The 16515-nt window shown below is 34.5% G+C and overlaps 1 protein-coding gene across 2 annotated transcripts in view; it reads right to left on the bottom strand.

Annotated features, from left to right (window-relative positions):
* Positions 1-1282: 1282 nt before the first annotated feature.
* LOC132559766 (uncharacterized) overlaps positions 1283-16515 on the bottom strand; it is a 31895-nt gene continuing 16662 nt past the window's right edge. For both annotated transcript variants that reach the window (XM_060224392.1, XM_060224393.1), the window contains 13 exons: positions 12969-13108; positions 11304-11527; positions 10384-10492; positions 9748-9843; positions 9212-9432; positions 8474-8666; positions 8153-8208; positions 6920-7124; positions 6261-6509; positions 5699-5806; positions 5022-5260; positions 4534-4726; positions 1283-3609 (listed from right to left, as the gene is read on the bottom strand). In XM_060224392.1, the coding sequence (XP_060080375.1) occupies positions 3557-3609; positions 4534-4726; positions 5022-5260; positions 5699-5806; positions 6261-6509; positions 6920-7124; positions 8153-8208; positions 8474-8666; positions 9212-9432; positions 9748-9843; positions 10384-10492; positions 11304-11527; positions 12969-13108 (2086 nt within the window). In that variant the 3' untranslated portion in view covers positions 1283-3556. The remainder of the gene's footprint in view (positions 3610-4533; positions 4727-5021; positions 5261-5698; positions 5807-6260; positions 6510-6919; positions 7125-8152; positions 8209-8473; positions 8667-9211; positions 9433-9747; positions 9844-10383; positions 10493-11303; positions 11528-12968; positions 13109-16515) is intronic.

Genomic DNA, 16515 nt, shown 5'->3' with positions numbered 1-16515 from the left:
CAGAAAACAAGAGGCCCATGGGCCTTAACGGTCATCTGACAAAAAGCAAGCCAAACCTAGAAAGTGGGTTGAGGTCATTCATTTGAACAAACTTGGTAGCCTCTCCTCCAAGCATCTTACAGGCCCAATCAGCACTCATGGACTTTTGCTTGTTGAGAAGAAGTCGTTTGTATATTTTAACATATTTGACCCCTGTGACCTTGAAAGTGGGTTGAGGTCATTCATTTGAATAAACTTGGTAGCCTTTCCTCCCAGCATGCTACAGACCCAATATCGGCACTCATAGACTTTTGCTTATTGAGATGAAGTCCTTTGTATATTTTAACATATTTGACCCCTGTGACCTTGAAAGTGGGCCAAAGTCATTCATTTGAACAAACTTTGTAGGGCTCCATGCCAGCATGCTGTGGGCCAAGTATTAGCCCCCTAGGCCTTCTAGTATTTGAGAAGAAGTTATTTAAAGATTTTGACATATTTGACCCCTGCGACCTTGAAAGTTGTTCAAGGTCATTCATTTAAATAAACTTGGTAGCCTTTCCTCCCAGCATGCTACAGACCCAATATCGGCACTCATAGACTTTTGCTTATTGAGATGAAGTCCTTTGTATATTTTAACATATTTGACCCCTGTGACCTTGAAAGTGGGCCAAGGTCATTCATTTGAACAAACTTTGTAGGGCTCCATGCCAGCATGCTATGGGCCAAGTATTAGCCCCCTAGGCCTTCTAGTATTTGAGAAGAAGTTATTTAAAGATTTTGACATATTTGACCCCTGTGACCTTGAAAGTTGTTCAAGGTCATTCATTTAAACAAACTTGATAGCCCTTCATCCCAGCATGCCACAGGCACAATATCAGCAATCTGAGCCTTTTGGTTATTGAGAAGAAGTTGTTTAAAGATTTTAACATATTTGACCCCTGTGACCTTTAAAGTGAGTCAAGGTCATTCATTTGAACAAACTTGGTAGTCCTTCATCCCAGCATGTCACAGGCCCAATATCTACACTCTGAGCCTTTTGGTTAATGAGAAGAAGTTGTTTAAAGATTTTAACATATTTGACCCCTGTGACCTTTAAAGTGGGTCAAGGTCATTCATTTGAACAAACTTGGTAGAGCTCCATGCCAGTATCCTCTGTGCCAAGTATTAGCCCCCTAGACCTTCTAGTATTTGAGAAGAAGTCGTTTGAATGAAAAGTTTACGGACGGCGCACGGCGGACGACGACGGACGAAGCATGATGACTATAGGTCATCGGACCCTTCGGGTCCAGATGACCTAATAATGTCAATTAGCATAGGTTTTATTAATAGAAATAAGAAAATAAAAATACAAATGTCAGGATAGTCATAATCCAACCCAAAATTCATTAAAATTAAGTCAGAATATGAACAAAAGAAAGATTTACACGGAGACTTTTGAAAAAAAAAACACAAGGAGAAAAATACCAAGAGTTCCTTAAGAGTAAGCGTTTTTTGCTTCATCGACGACACCTGGACAATCCAAGTAATTAATGTCACCTTCGTAAATGAGAAAAATGTATACAACGGAACAAACAGGAAAACAAATGAGTCTTAAAGATATCCAGCTTCATATCGCACAAAGAAATGAATTATTTCTCAATCTTAATGCTATTTCTATGACGACCGTAACCAGTGTTACGAGTTTGTCCGTCTGTTGATTACTTCTTGCACGAAAATCCTGATAATAGGAACAAGATCTTGCGAATCTAATCACCTGCGACATTTAAACACATTGGATGGGGATTCAGGGATGTTGCTATCCAGAAATGGAAAACTTACAAAAGAGAAATTGAAAATTATCACGCTTATCAAACAGCCTCCTTTCGATCATGTTTTATTTTCCTCCGTCGCCTACTAGGCTTCAGAATATTGGCCTTCAATATCAGTGACGAGTCAATGAATTACGAAGCAGCTGTATGATGCAGTTTAATTCGTTGCTTGATACTAATTTATCTAAAATATAATTCTAAATTTGTATTAAAATGTGATATTCACTTTTGCATCTTTAGTACAGTCTTAGAAATCGCAGTCATATCTCTACGAAACGCTTTTCTTATAAATTTAGAAACACGATTTTTTTTCATATCTAAACAGTTTTTCCGTCAACTAATTAAAACCTATTTACGTGATAAGAAAATGTAATACCATGTGTGATGTTATAGAAAAATCGATATTTTAAACAAATATCTAGAATATGAGAGAATAGAAGCGTTTATGATTTGGGACAATATACAGAGATTATAGAAAGTACATTTTGATGACACCTGGACAAATCTGAAATATCACTTTCATGTGTACAGCAAAGATATATTATACATGTATACATAAACAAATCTACATAGAGGTCATCAACGCATAAACAGCAGTAGATGTAAACCACGTGATCATTTGCGTTAATAGAGCCTTTGATATAATCAAATAGTACTTAAAGTTGCATTCATCATAGGTTTGAATATCTTCTTTTCTTAAAGTAAATACCAATTAACTCGATATCAAATTAAAACCGACTCGCGTTATGTAAACTTATCATCACTAAAATTGCAATTTCGTTCATAAAACCATAAATCACTTTCAAAACAGAGGGGCGGATGCATGAGGCCTGGACTTGTAGAGGGAACGCCCACTTCACACCATCCATCCGCCTTTATTTCACTATCAACTATCAATAATAATACACATTGGAAATAACATACACCTCTTAAAATTCTCAAGGGTCGTTTTCAATCTAGAATCAGTTTCTCAAGTTGCAATATTGAGTATTTGTTTCCTTGAACTTCAACAAGGAAGTTTCTTTGACATTTTAGTCAAAATCGGCTTACATATGCCGTGTTAATATCATTTAAACACATAGAATGTAGGAAGATACACAAGTTTGATGTTTTCCCATCATAAATAGAGAGTTCATCATGATTTCAAGGTATATACTAAAATGTCTAAAACTTAAAAATGTTTTAATATGTAAGAATGGTCTTAATATATAAATGATTGGTACTCATCGAATTCAATTTCTCTTAGCATTTACAGATAGTTTCAGTTTGTGATTAAACAGATATAATTGAGTTGATTCAAAGCAAACAAAATATCGGCAATACAGACACAAATCACTTAAGACAATTACAATATATCAAATGGCCTTCTTGGAAGTTATATATTCATTGCATGGATCATTTATCACACCGCGGTGAAGAGTTTGTTATCACAGCAAGATAAACATGTTTTGATATATATACATGTCAAAGTGGTCGCGTTTGCTTAATTGTTAACAACCATCAGTTCTGCAAAGTCATATTATTCAATAGTAGATAAAATATTTATCAGATGACCTGAGAGTTTCACAAGATTTAGGCAAAATGAAATGACAGATTGATATTCCATTGCTGGTGAACGTCTAACTACATCAATAGGATCGTAGGTGACAGGAAACATGATCTTTCTTGTGTCATATCCATGAGGCCATGAACTCTAAACGAAAGTTTGTAACTAAAGAAAAAACATCAAGTACAGCGTTTTGCAATCTTTGGTGAAATTTCCTTGCGAGTTAAAGTTGCAGACGTGGAATAAGTTGCCTCCGAATGTCCTCTGGGTCACTGTCTGGAAAACACAAAATACTTAAAATATAATTATGTTAAAAGGCCCAGAAAATAGAATATTCAATAATGATTGTTACACTACTTCAAATAATTTCTTTCAAGAATGAATTACTTCTTTAAAACATCCTTATTGCTCAAAGCTTTGATAAAACCGCGAGAATTTGAAGCATAGAAAAATCAAATGTCACAGTAACCTATAACATATAAAATAACTGCTCTTCATCCAAGGATATTGTAATATAGGTTACAGGAAAGTGTTACCGAGATAATAATAACGATATACCAACGAGGAAAATACTTTATCATGCTGACATATACTGGCAACGTATTTAAATGTTTCACATGCTGCCTTAAGAAATTATTGTCTTCACTAAATACAAAACTACTTCTTAACTACTTCTTCTAACTCTACCTTTAATACGAAATTCTTCACCAAATACGAAACTACTTCCTAACTACTTCTTCTAACTCGACCTTTAATACGAAATTCTTCACCAAATACGAAACTACTTCCTAACTACTTCTTCTAACTCGACCTTTAATACGAAATTCTTCACCAAATACGAAACTACTTCCGAACTACTTCTTCTAACTCTACCATTAATACGAAATTTTTCACCAAATACGAAACTACTTGCGAACTACTTCTTCTAACTCTACAATTAATACGAAATTTTTCAAGAAATAATTCTTCTAACTCTACCATTAATACGAAATTCTTCACCAAATACAAAACTACTTCCGAACTACTTCTTCTAACTCTACCATTAATATGAAACTCTTCAGGAAATACGAAACTACCCAAACTTCTGTTTCTTGACAACAATCAATAAGAAATCAAGTATTATAATGAAGCTATTGTAGTAAACTAAATATAAATCCACTGTCATATTGAAGTAAAATAACTAACAACGTTAATATTTACCATTGAAAGGGACAAGTTCACATTTGGTTTGAAGTCCGTCGCCCACAGGTCCCTCGAGTAGACTATTCAGTGTATAACAAAATCGTTTACTCTCTTTCCTCATTGACTCTTCAGTGACACCAGCTAACCGAGAGTTATTCATCTCCCACAGACACAGTATCGGGGTTAGGTATTGTCCGATGAAATAGTACTTCTGTAAGATTGTACAAAAGACACTAAAGTGAATAACACATTTTAATAATTAAGAGTTATAGCCAAACAATGAATTAAACTGCACCTAACAGCTGTTTCGTCCTTCTAGACGAGTAGGTGCATTTTGTAATATTCATATATCAGATAATTATATATATATGATATGTTTGGCGGCGGACCTATGGAGGGGATTATGGAATTATGTAATAATTAGTAAGTGACATGTTTAGTTCCCAAAGAAGACACCAAACACATGTCAATATAAATAAAACAAAGCAAGAAATACGCTTGTTTACCTTTGATCCAGCGTTGTCATTTTCTGTTATGCTGTAAATATCAAGAGTTTTTATTACATTGGCTCCTCCTAGATTTTCAGGTATCCTGGCAAAGGAGATGGTATAGTCAACGCAGGGACATCTATCACTGATCAGACCTGCACAAACGCAGCTGCTCGGGACCAACAGGTACAACTTTTCGGGACAGGTCACTATTTCGGCGTGTTCTTTCAATACTTGTTCCAGATATGTCCCAAACTCTTCAGAAGATATACAAACACTTACGTCAGACGATTATCAAAAGACACAAGTACATAAGACATTTCAATTTAAAACGAGAATTAGATACAACAGAGCAAAACATTAAATTTAGCAGCATCATACATCTGTTTCGTCCAACTAGTGGTTGTCAATGATACTAAGTGCTTAAATGATTGAAACTCAGGAAACGACGGTGAAGGTTCAAATAAATTGCAAAAATGAACAGATAAATAGATATATCAAGTATTGAATGATTCAAACAGAATATCAAGAATATTATTCCCATAGAATTATTTTTTTTCTTTTATTAAAGTAATGCGGTTACAATAGAACAGATGAGTGGATCTCAATATAGTAAGAAGCGTATCGCATTTAATTATTTTAAAAAAATGACTCTAAAATTGTTGCATGTTATGAATAATCAAATATGTACTCACTTGGGAGAACTGACTGCAGGTAGTTGACAAAGTAACCCCACGCCAGCCCATAGCCAAGATTACCTGCTGGGATATAAGCAGCGTCTAGGCCTAGGGGAATATCTTCTCCTGAAACGAAATTAGGCAATATTTTTCTCTTACGTCCTATTATTTTATGTAAAAAAAATCGTCGTCTAACTTTTGATATTTAGTATCTTAAAATTTTGATTCTATAAAAAGTACTGTTCTTTGCAAAGTTTTTTGCAGAAAGGCCGATCAATACATTTTGGTATATCACACTAAAATAATTGAGGAAAATAAGCAAATAAGTTTATTCATAATAGATCAATTACATCTATATATTGAATGAAAACATTAGCATATAAGTTATGATAATGAAATTTTTCAAATGTCGAAAATAAAATTTCAGAAATGGTATTTGGCTCGTATACGATCAGTATTTTTTTTGTTTCTAAATGCAGCGAAAATCCTTCCTTACAATCGATATTATCGTAAATGTACCATGTAATCTGCAATTGTAATTCAAATGACTGCCAATGTCAATTATTGTAAATTTAAATACCTTTTAGAGCACGATATATTTGTTCATGGTAATTCTCTGTGCGCACGTTGATGTAGGTGACCCATTTTAGCATTTCCGGTAGGCATTCCGCGGATAACTCATCGATCACCGGAATCACCCTCAGTCGTTTTTCACTGATGGATGCTTCAAGTAGCGCCATTATCTTCATGTTCATAACAGCATCTTGTAGAGAGTTAGGTGTGATGATTAACATCGCCCATCGACTCTTTTCAAGGGCATCCTCCAACTCTGATAAGTGAAATAAAAGAAATTGAAACATGTTTTATTACAGAATTCCAACATGAAAAGGTTCTCATTGCTGACTGTGTAAGAAAATACGAATATAACCTGACCATTACAATATTTATCCTTATCAGTGGATTTAGTTAATGCAGAACACAACAGTTAATGCATGCACTAAAATTTGACATCTCTAATTCAGTTCAACTTCGTTATCTGGAATTCGACGGGACCAATGGGGAAACTTCGAGATAACCGCGTTCGAATGTTTTGTGTAAAGTTAGGCATGGAGCGACGAAATGCTTAGAATTAAACGGTGTCTTTGAGTTATACGAGTTCAAGTTAACACGGTTCAAAGGTATGATGTTAACCAGTTCTATATCACAACTTTGTTAGAAATTCAAATTTCCAAATCGTACTTTGCCATGGATTGGTTTCAGTCGTTTTACAAACATCTGGATGTACTTTCAAATTTCGCATATTCAGGTAATTTTCTATCTCCTCTTTCCTTTCCTTGTCTTGCGTTTTAGCATTGCTGTATAGGATGACAACATCGAACTCTGATTCTCTAGTTGCACTAGCAGGAAGTCGGATTTCCCTGGTTAATGTCTCATATGAGGCTCTCTGTAAAATGAAAATTAAAGTTTAAATTTGTTATTTTAAAAATGGTCATTTGCATACATTAGTAATCTCGATGTAAAAGTAAACAAATAACTAATGTCAATTTCTGTCTCATTTTAGCGTTTGCTGAGGACCGGATGTTGTTTTTATTTAGTTATTCTATGGAAAACCTTAGGAATAATTAGGCTAGACATTGTGTAGATGTAGTTCTATCTAGTTTCTATATCGCATTGTACTTATTCTGTATTCAGGTATTTTGAAAAAAAGTATTAGTTTTACATTATATATAATATATATACTTCATTTTTAAATACAACAGTGTTGCCGTTTCCTTTTTTTAATCCAGCTCAATTTGTTTTTTAAAGTAACTTAATAAACGAATGGATCAGTAGTAGATTTTTACTTGAATGATAATTTCGAGTTCTGTTGTGCCCTTATTGGTGTGCAATGTGTGGACGATCTGTCCTTGTGTTTATTTTTTACCTATTCGTGTTAAAGTACTAAGCAAAAGCTATTATTATTTTATTTGTATGCTTACGTTAATCTTTAAATATTGTATTTTTTGTCTTTAAAATTCTGTGTTACCGAATTCCTATATCTCTTTATTCATGTCCACATTTTAATTAATTGATGTAATAGCCTGGTGTGACTCATTTCATATCATTGTTATTCTAGTGTTAGTGTTATTTATGGTAGAATAAAAACATTTTTATGCCTTTAATCAAAGTAAAATAAACGTTGACTTATTCCTATTCTATTATATCTTTATTCGTTCTCTACTTTGTTGTTCTCTAGCATTACTTTATCTGTAAACTTACTTATCATCAAATGCTACTTTCTTTGTGGTAAAGTATTTTTGGTCTTACTTCCTTGTCTTTCTATATTCACGTTTAGTGTTTTGATTTTGTTGTAGGCTTGTCTGTTTTTATCAATGTACTAGTCCTACTATGTCTCTACACGTTATTTCGTTAAACTTTTCCACACAAGAATGCCTTAAACTGTAGATAGCAGCACTATAAACCATTTCTTACCTTTACGTCTTGTCTGATTGCTTTCAATAAAATATCCTTTGGCCGTTCAGTGCTGTCTGAAACATGAAATAATGTTAACGTTCAATATCAATTTTCGTCCCATGTAAAATTCACTTCAACTTACAAAATTTACAAATCAGCTCAAATATCAAACTTTAGCTGGGGTTTTTGTTGGCAAAATGACAAAATAACAAAGCGAAAGTTTCCCTGAACAAAGTATATTAAAGCTTCCATTTACACAATAACAAATCTCTTCTCTACATCAATATCAACATTCCGACAGTAATCAACATGACCATAAGTCAAAAGGGCGTGTCTCACCATCAAAAAGCAGCAGCCTGGACTGGTTGTGACACGGCGTGGTGACCGAATGGTGAAGTATAGAGTTCAGTGTGTAGAAGAATCTAGACAGTTGTAACTCTCTGTGTTGGGCGTCCATTTGAACGAAGGATGACTCTTCCATCTTACGAATAGCACTCAAAACATTTGGATACTGTGCAATGCAGTAGTATTTCTGTAAAACAAACAACACTCTAATCAGCTGGATTCTTGTAACTGACTTTCAATCTGGGCCTTGATCTTGTCGAATATGTACATTTCCATGCTCCTAAAAATGACATACACAGTGAAAAGGTATATTCAAACGCGTCACATGTTAAACAAGAAGCATTTAAAAAGTCAAACATATGCGAAATGAGGCAAGACCAAACGGCTTAAATTCGCTTTAGGTCGATTTAGTGACGTGTTATTACATTAACAGTCTGACTTTGTCAAAACCATTGGCATACATCCTGGTATTGGCCTTGTAAAAGTGTCAGTTAATGTTAATTTTGATGTACATAGTTACACGGAAATATTGAAAAACAAAGTAACCAAACGTGCTTTTCGTACCTGGGACAAAAATAAACAAACTATGGATACGTTAAAGGATACTTCAGATAAATATACTGAGTACGAACGCAAAAATACAATGCACAAACATCCACACAGACCGATACAAGATACACAACAATTCACAAGCTATATAATATATATCACGTGACATCTCGTTATAAATACCTCATCGCCATCTTGAATACAGTACACATTCAGTGAATATGGCCTAGTTTTATTGCCAGCTCTGGTCACGACAATGGGTGCCAAAGTTCCAACGCTTTCCAGTCCTTGGTCCTTGATGCATGGAGTGATACAAGATTGCGGCACCAATTCATATATTTTGATTGGCATATTGGTTGGGTTTTCCTTATACCACATACACTCCTTAATTCTCTGCTCCAAGTCTGAGGGTTAATACAAAACATTCTCGTAATTATATTGTATTTTCTTTTTCTTTGCAGTTAATGTTTTGAGTTTATCTTAATCATTTTCGCCTAAAAGCAGATATTTGTAATAGCAATTCTGGTTATTTCCTTGCATTTTCATTTTCTTTGAAGGTGATGTTTTGGATTTATCTTAATCATTTTCCCCTAAAAACAGATATTTGTTACCTTTAGTATAAACAATTTAATGGGGCCACCATATTTAATGGTGAATTTCATTGGTTGTGGCTGCGTAATTGTACAACAAAATACTTATTGTTACACATATATACTTACGTGTATGAACGATGTTATGATAGCCAAAGTAATGTGACCAGGCTTGTGCATGTGCGACATTCCCGACAGGTAATTCACAATCAATAAACTTTTCCTCTGTTTATAAAGAAAAAAATAGATCTAATATGCATATCAATGAAGGTTAACAAATATATTGACGTCATTGTAATCTGATTTAAGATTTGTTTATCAACTAAGACCTGATATTAACTGACATTCTGTAATATTTTTCTATCATTTTGGTATTTTCTGTTTGTTTTATATCCTGATTTTACAATTTTTATCACAGAAGTATTGTTAGCATCATAGTAAGTTATTTATGGTATGTCTGAACATCAACTTCCTTTGAAAATCCGAGGTGAGTGGTTCGATCACAACCTGAGCAAGCTTTGTGTTTAATATGAAACTAATTTTACTGATCATCCAGTGCTGTTTAGAATATGCACTTGCGCAAGATAATTTCCCCCAAATTGCTTTGGAGAGCTTGCGATAGGCCTCTCACATACTGCTCTGTGAAATAACAATCATATACTACAAGGAGTATCCGTTTCAAAATGACTCTCGCGCCAACGGGCAATAAACACAGGACCATGTTTACCATAACTAATATTGCTACAAGTGTGTAATGTCGTATACCTTGTAATGTGTCCACTACAAGCTGGACTTGTTCTGCTGTCCAGTCACCATCCGAATCGATGGACATATTGAAGCGAGGCATCATGTCTAACATTGCCATTTTCGGAAGCTGCAACAGAAATGTCATCATAGAAATACTACTTGTATTTAAAATTAGACATCATTCAGAGGGACTGCATTCGCTATCGTCACAATGAAAACGATAAAATCCATTAAGTTGACATGCCGTTTATATTTCTATACACCTGATTTTGTATCACTAAATTCTGATACGAGGATTGGACATTACATGTATCTCTGTCTTCTTACAAATATCCAGATGATAAAGTTGAAAGAAGAGAAAGGCTTGTAGAAAGTAACAATCACAAAGATTTATACAAGTTAAAGATCATTCAATGAAGGTCTCAGCGGTATAGTTATGGGTGTCTAATACTGTCATCTAAACACTTGAAACATTGTCGGATGAAATTGACTTTAGAAGGAAATCGTTGATCACTTGAACAGCTATCAATGACCTGATCAATGAACAAGGCCTGAAACATAGACAAGGCAGACAAGAATGATCGAGAGGGTCACTGGTTGGCCAGGTATGACCAACATTTTAAAATTAAACAGATAAATGTCTTGTATGTAGGTTTATATAGATTGTACAAAATATACACAAGTGACTAGCACCTTTTTTTCATAATTCAGAGTAGAGCCAAATAATGTATTGAACTGCATCATACAGCTGTGTCGTCTTTGTGGAGGGAATATGTTGCATCTGCTGCAGACAAAACGTTCATGACTACATGAACTAAATTGGCGTAATCTCAAGTCCGACACCTGTCTAAATCTTGTTTGTATATATTTGTCTGACTATATTCACGCAACGTCACCACGAAGTATATAATAATCAATTAAAATGTTGCATTACGTACCTGGTCTTCTGATACACCGTGCAGCAGTATCACTGCGCCAACTTTACCAAGTTGCTGGGAACGTTCTATGGCTAAGATGCTCTCGAAAGCAAACCAGGAACTCTTGAGAGCATTCTCGGTGACCAGGAATAAACCTTTCTTGCACTTGTTTATACCATGAACTATGCCATCTATGGTAGGGGTTCCGGCTGCTATCGATGTGGAAGCTACAAAGCTGGAAATCCCTGTGGAATGGAGTCGTATCAATAGATCACCTATCTCTGATAGATATCTATATCTATAGATAGACTTATTGCACTTTACAAAAATATCTATGCATCATGTCCAGATGTATCTCAAAGTAACATATTTAAAATATTAGTGAACGAATTGTTTGACACCCGAAAAGCAGTGGACGAATTGTCTGACACCCGAAAAGTAGTGAACGAATTGTCTGACACCCGAAAAGTAGTAAAGGAATTGTCTGACACCCGAAAAGTAGTGAACGAAATGTCTGACACCCGAAAAGCAGTGGACGAATTGTCTGACACCTGGAAAGTAGTGAACGAATTGTCTGACACCTGGAAAGAAGTGAACGAATTGTCTGACATCCAAAAAGTATTGAACGAATTGTCTTACACCCGAAAAGCAGTGGACGAATTGTCTGACACCTGGAAAGTAGTGAACGAATTGTCTGACACCCGAAAAGTAGTAAACGAATTGTCTGACACCCGAAAAATAGTGGACGAATTGTCTGACACCCGAAAAGCAGTGGACGAATTGTCTGACACCTGGAAAGTAGTGAACGAATTGTCTGACACCCGAAAAGTAGTAAAGGAATTGTCTGACACCCGAAAAGTAGTGAACGAATTGTCTGACACCCGAAAAGTATTGAACGAATTGTCTGACACCCGAAAAGTAGTAAACGAATTGTCTGACACCCGAAAAGCAGTGGACGAATTGTCTGACACCTGAAAAGTAGTGAACGAATTGTCTGACACCCGAAAAGTAGTGAACGAATTGTCTGACACCTGGAAAGTAGTGAACGAATTGTCTGACACCCGAAAAGTAGTGGACGAATTGTCTGACACCCGAAAAGCAGTGGACGAATTGTCTGACACCTGGAAAGTAGTGAACGAATTGTCTGACACCCGAAAAGTGGTGAACGAATTGTCTGACACCCGAAAAGCGGTGGACGAATTGTCTTACAGCCGAAAAGCGTGGACGAATTGTATCTTTTCTAACAATGAATGATGTAATTGTTTTGTCACACAATGTTACCGCGCATTTTAACAGTCGACGTGACTCTCAGAGTAGGCATTCAGCTTCCAATGTATTTATGGTCCTTTTTGAGAAAGCCTTGCATTCAAGCAGTATTTTATATAATTTTACAACACCGCGACAGTTAGGAAACATATATGATGGAACAGTGAAACCACAGGGAGATAGGTAGAATCATTCAGACTACTTCTTTCGCTGTTTTTGTCTTTCTAAAAGGAGCACACTTCTCATATTCAACCAACCTCCTGGGTTCATTAACAAAACACGTATACAGAAGCAAATTTTCACATTATAATGCATGATCCATGAACTTATTATCATTATAATTATTACTCAGATATTGTTTGTCACATGGATAATATCAATTAATTTATCCCTGTTTTCTTTGCGCACTTGTTTTTTTACCTTTTTTGAGGAGAGCGTCCTTTATCTTTAACACCACCCTATAGTCTTCACTACTATAAGAAATGAACACATGTTCTCCCTGATCAAATGTAAGGTCATCGAGGTCCATTGGGCTCCCTGTATGGCGTCTGAGACTAGTCCTATTAATTACAAAACATAGATTACTTTAAAACATATTGTTAAAATACAACGGACGGATACATTGAAAATCTAGAAAAATGTTTATCCAACAGGCAGATTTGCCTCCAAAGAGAATTCGTTATTGTTGACACTGGCCAGTAATATTCTATCAAAGATATAAACATTGAAGAAAAAAAACCGGGAAATGAAACCGCTTGTGTTAAGCTAAATCGATCAAACCTTGTACGTTGGACTTTACCTCGAAACCATGTAATACAATTTCATACTTGTCTATAACTTGCTATGCAAATCAAATTTTGATTAGAAACACTCTGGATTCTGAAAAAGAGTTATGGAACAGAACTGGAGAAGCAAGTGTGGTAATACTTCATGCTTATGCATGTCCAGACTCTAAAACAGCGGATCAATTTGTTTAATATCAAGTATGTTAAAGTTAGCAGATACAGGCATAGATACAACAGGAAACCCATTATGTGAAAGTGCACATTTAAGATATGTTTCTTGTGTCATTTTGAAGTGGCATCATGGAAGTACTTAAGTAGTTTTTGGTTTTTTTATCCGTACATCGACATTGTTATATATAACAGCGTCTTCAAGCGACTTATAAGAACATTCAACCCGTAGTAAATCGAACGAAAGATGGAAGCGAAAAAATCAACCATTGAATAAAAATATATGAATAATAATATTCCGTAAATAATTATCATATACTAGGGTCAAAAAGATGTTGTCGAAGACTATTCCGTGGCCAGAATCAGATAAACAAGTCATATGGGTTATGTTATCATGTACTACTTACTATGTCACAGTTATCTTCTCAGGTCAATATGACGAAGTACATGTGAGTGCTTGTTTAAATATATCCATACCCGAATACTTAACGCCCACAAATAACATGAATATTCATGAACAGCTAAACACGTAACAAAATACTGTACAGCGATGGTACGTATATTCGATTCCAGGAAAATTACTCACACATCAAAAGTTTTCATACAAATATTAATTCATAGAAAGATAACTTCCTTTGCCTACTATTAACATGTTTACTCGTTAGCAATGGATAGAAGGGTACTGTTCAACACATACGTAAATTCCTATTGATTTCTGAGTCAAGGTTACATCATTGCGAATATAAACAGAATGTTCGTATACAATTACTGGTAATATATAAACAAATGTAAAAGTAAATTGTTTTCACATTTTTATTGTATGATATTCAACTTTAATTTTTGCCTTGTTTAAAATTTGAAACGACGTATATAATAGGTTTAAAAGCCTATGAAAACTTCCATTCCCTTAATAAGCACTTTCATGATTTAACGAGCTGTCATAGTGAAAGTACGTGTTATTTGAACGCGTTGATGTTCAGGGATTTTCAGTGTGTAGATTATGATGTTTACTGCGCAAAATTGGCAAGCCATCATGGGTTTCTCCTTGAAATATTCCATCGATATATTTAGTTCATGCGTAATTCCCGACAGTTGATACGGTTCAGTAATTACCGCCAGGCCTGTCAGCGATGGTGTTAAAAGTATGTAAGAAAGAAGTACTATATTTACATACATTGTTTACGCGATACTTAATACCCATTCAAAATGAAAATAAAAATAAATAACGTATATCTTAAGCTAACATATTGGTGTATACCTTTAGTTCACATAATGATATTTACTTTCAGTTCACGTATTAATGTATACCTGCAGTTAATATATTAATTTAAATCTTTAGGTCATACAAAAATGTACACATTTAGTTCATGTATCAATGTATACCTTCAGTTTATATCTTAATGTGTATACTTTCAGTTCATGTATAAATGTATACTTTCAGTTCATGTATCAATGTATACTTTCAGTTCATGTATAAATGTATACTTTCAGTTCATGTATAAATGTATACTTTCAGTTCATGTATAAATGTATACTTTCAGTTCATGTATGAATGTATACTTTCAGTTCATATATAAATGTATACATTCAGTTCATGTATAAATGTACATTCAGTTCATGTATAAATGTATACAATAAGTTCATGTGTTAATGTATACATTCAGTTCATATGTTCATATATAAATGTATACATTCAGTTCATATATCAATTTAAACCTTCAGTTCATATATAAATGTATACATTCAGTTCATATATCAATTTATATTTTCAGTTCATATATAAATGTACACATTAAGTTCATATATCTATACATTCAGTTCATATATAAATGTACACATTCAGTTCATATATTAATCTATACCTTCAGTTTATATATTAATGATGCACACCTTCAGTTGTTTACAGACTGGTGTATATTAGAAGATTGTCAATATAGCAGACAACAGCGAGGCTGTACTATTATCATAGATATTAGACACTCTCTACTCAGTGCGACGCTATACACATATATCCAAACATATCTAAAGGAGAGCGATAAAGATGTTGACGAAACCTAATACTACAATAAGTTGTATTGGCTTTACTTAACGAGTACAAACCTTGAATTTTTGTAAACTAAATCCTGACACGTATCTTGTGTCTGCAATTTCATTTATGCATTTTCGGGTCACGTAGTACTAATGCTTCGCTTGTTTCACTCAATACGATTCAGTAACAGGTAATCCCTGGTCCGGTCCAGCTATTATGATATTTATAGACACACGTCAACCAAGGATTCACAGCACTGTAATCGAATGTTTATATAATATGAAATTGAAAGTCCGGAATTTTGTTTAGTCTGAAGATAAAGACGGATACAAATTTTCGTGAATTACAATTTGAGTTCAGATGACCGATACCTTAAAATGGTGGTTACAATATTGTTACTGGTATATGCTTTGAAGTACGGATAAATGAAACATAGGTTGCATTTAAGTATGGGATTTACTTCTATGATAGTTAAATATACAATCGCAAGGCCTAATACGCTGTACACAGTTAAAAGAGAGACTTTGACTTTGTGAGTTAAAAACATAATTTATTTTACAAAATGTGTTCTTTTTTCTTTGTTTGACTGATTTTGCGAATTTCCTTAATATGACGATTCGCGAATTTCCTGTTACAACATCCGTGTACTTGGTATCATTGCCTAAGCATATTGCATTATTAAAGGAAACAAACATAAATTATACGGTCACCGACAATCCTCAAAACTACGAATAGAGTAAGAAACGGAAGAGATGCTTAAGGCTAAACGTCATTGAATGTTTCCGGAAGCAGATTTACGTATTCCATACACAGTCAGAGGAACGTAAATCTCAGTACTCGTGGAGACATATTTGTTTATGTTGTTTTATCCGCATCTTCAGGTTCGTAACCGTATCAGTTTGGGAGTCGAAATAGTTAAGATCTAAAGAAACGATACCAGTAGTCACATAATTCATGAATCGAGCTCAAAACATCTACCGAAATC

Source organism: Ylistrum balloti, unplaced genomic scaffold, assembly GCF_031769215.1.
Source record: "Ylistrum balloti isolate Yb309-2 unplaced genomic scaffold, AGI_CSIRO_Ybal_v1 Utg370964, whole genome shotgun sequence".
Taxonomy (NCBI): Eukaryota; Metazoa; Mollusca; class Bivalvia; order Pectinida; family Pectinidae; genus Ylistrum; species Ylistrum balloti.
The sequence above is the reverse complement of the archived record's forward strand: the minus strand, read 5'-3'. Positions and strand labels throughout refer to the sequence as shown.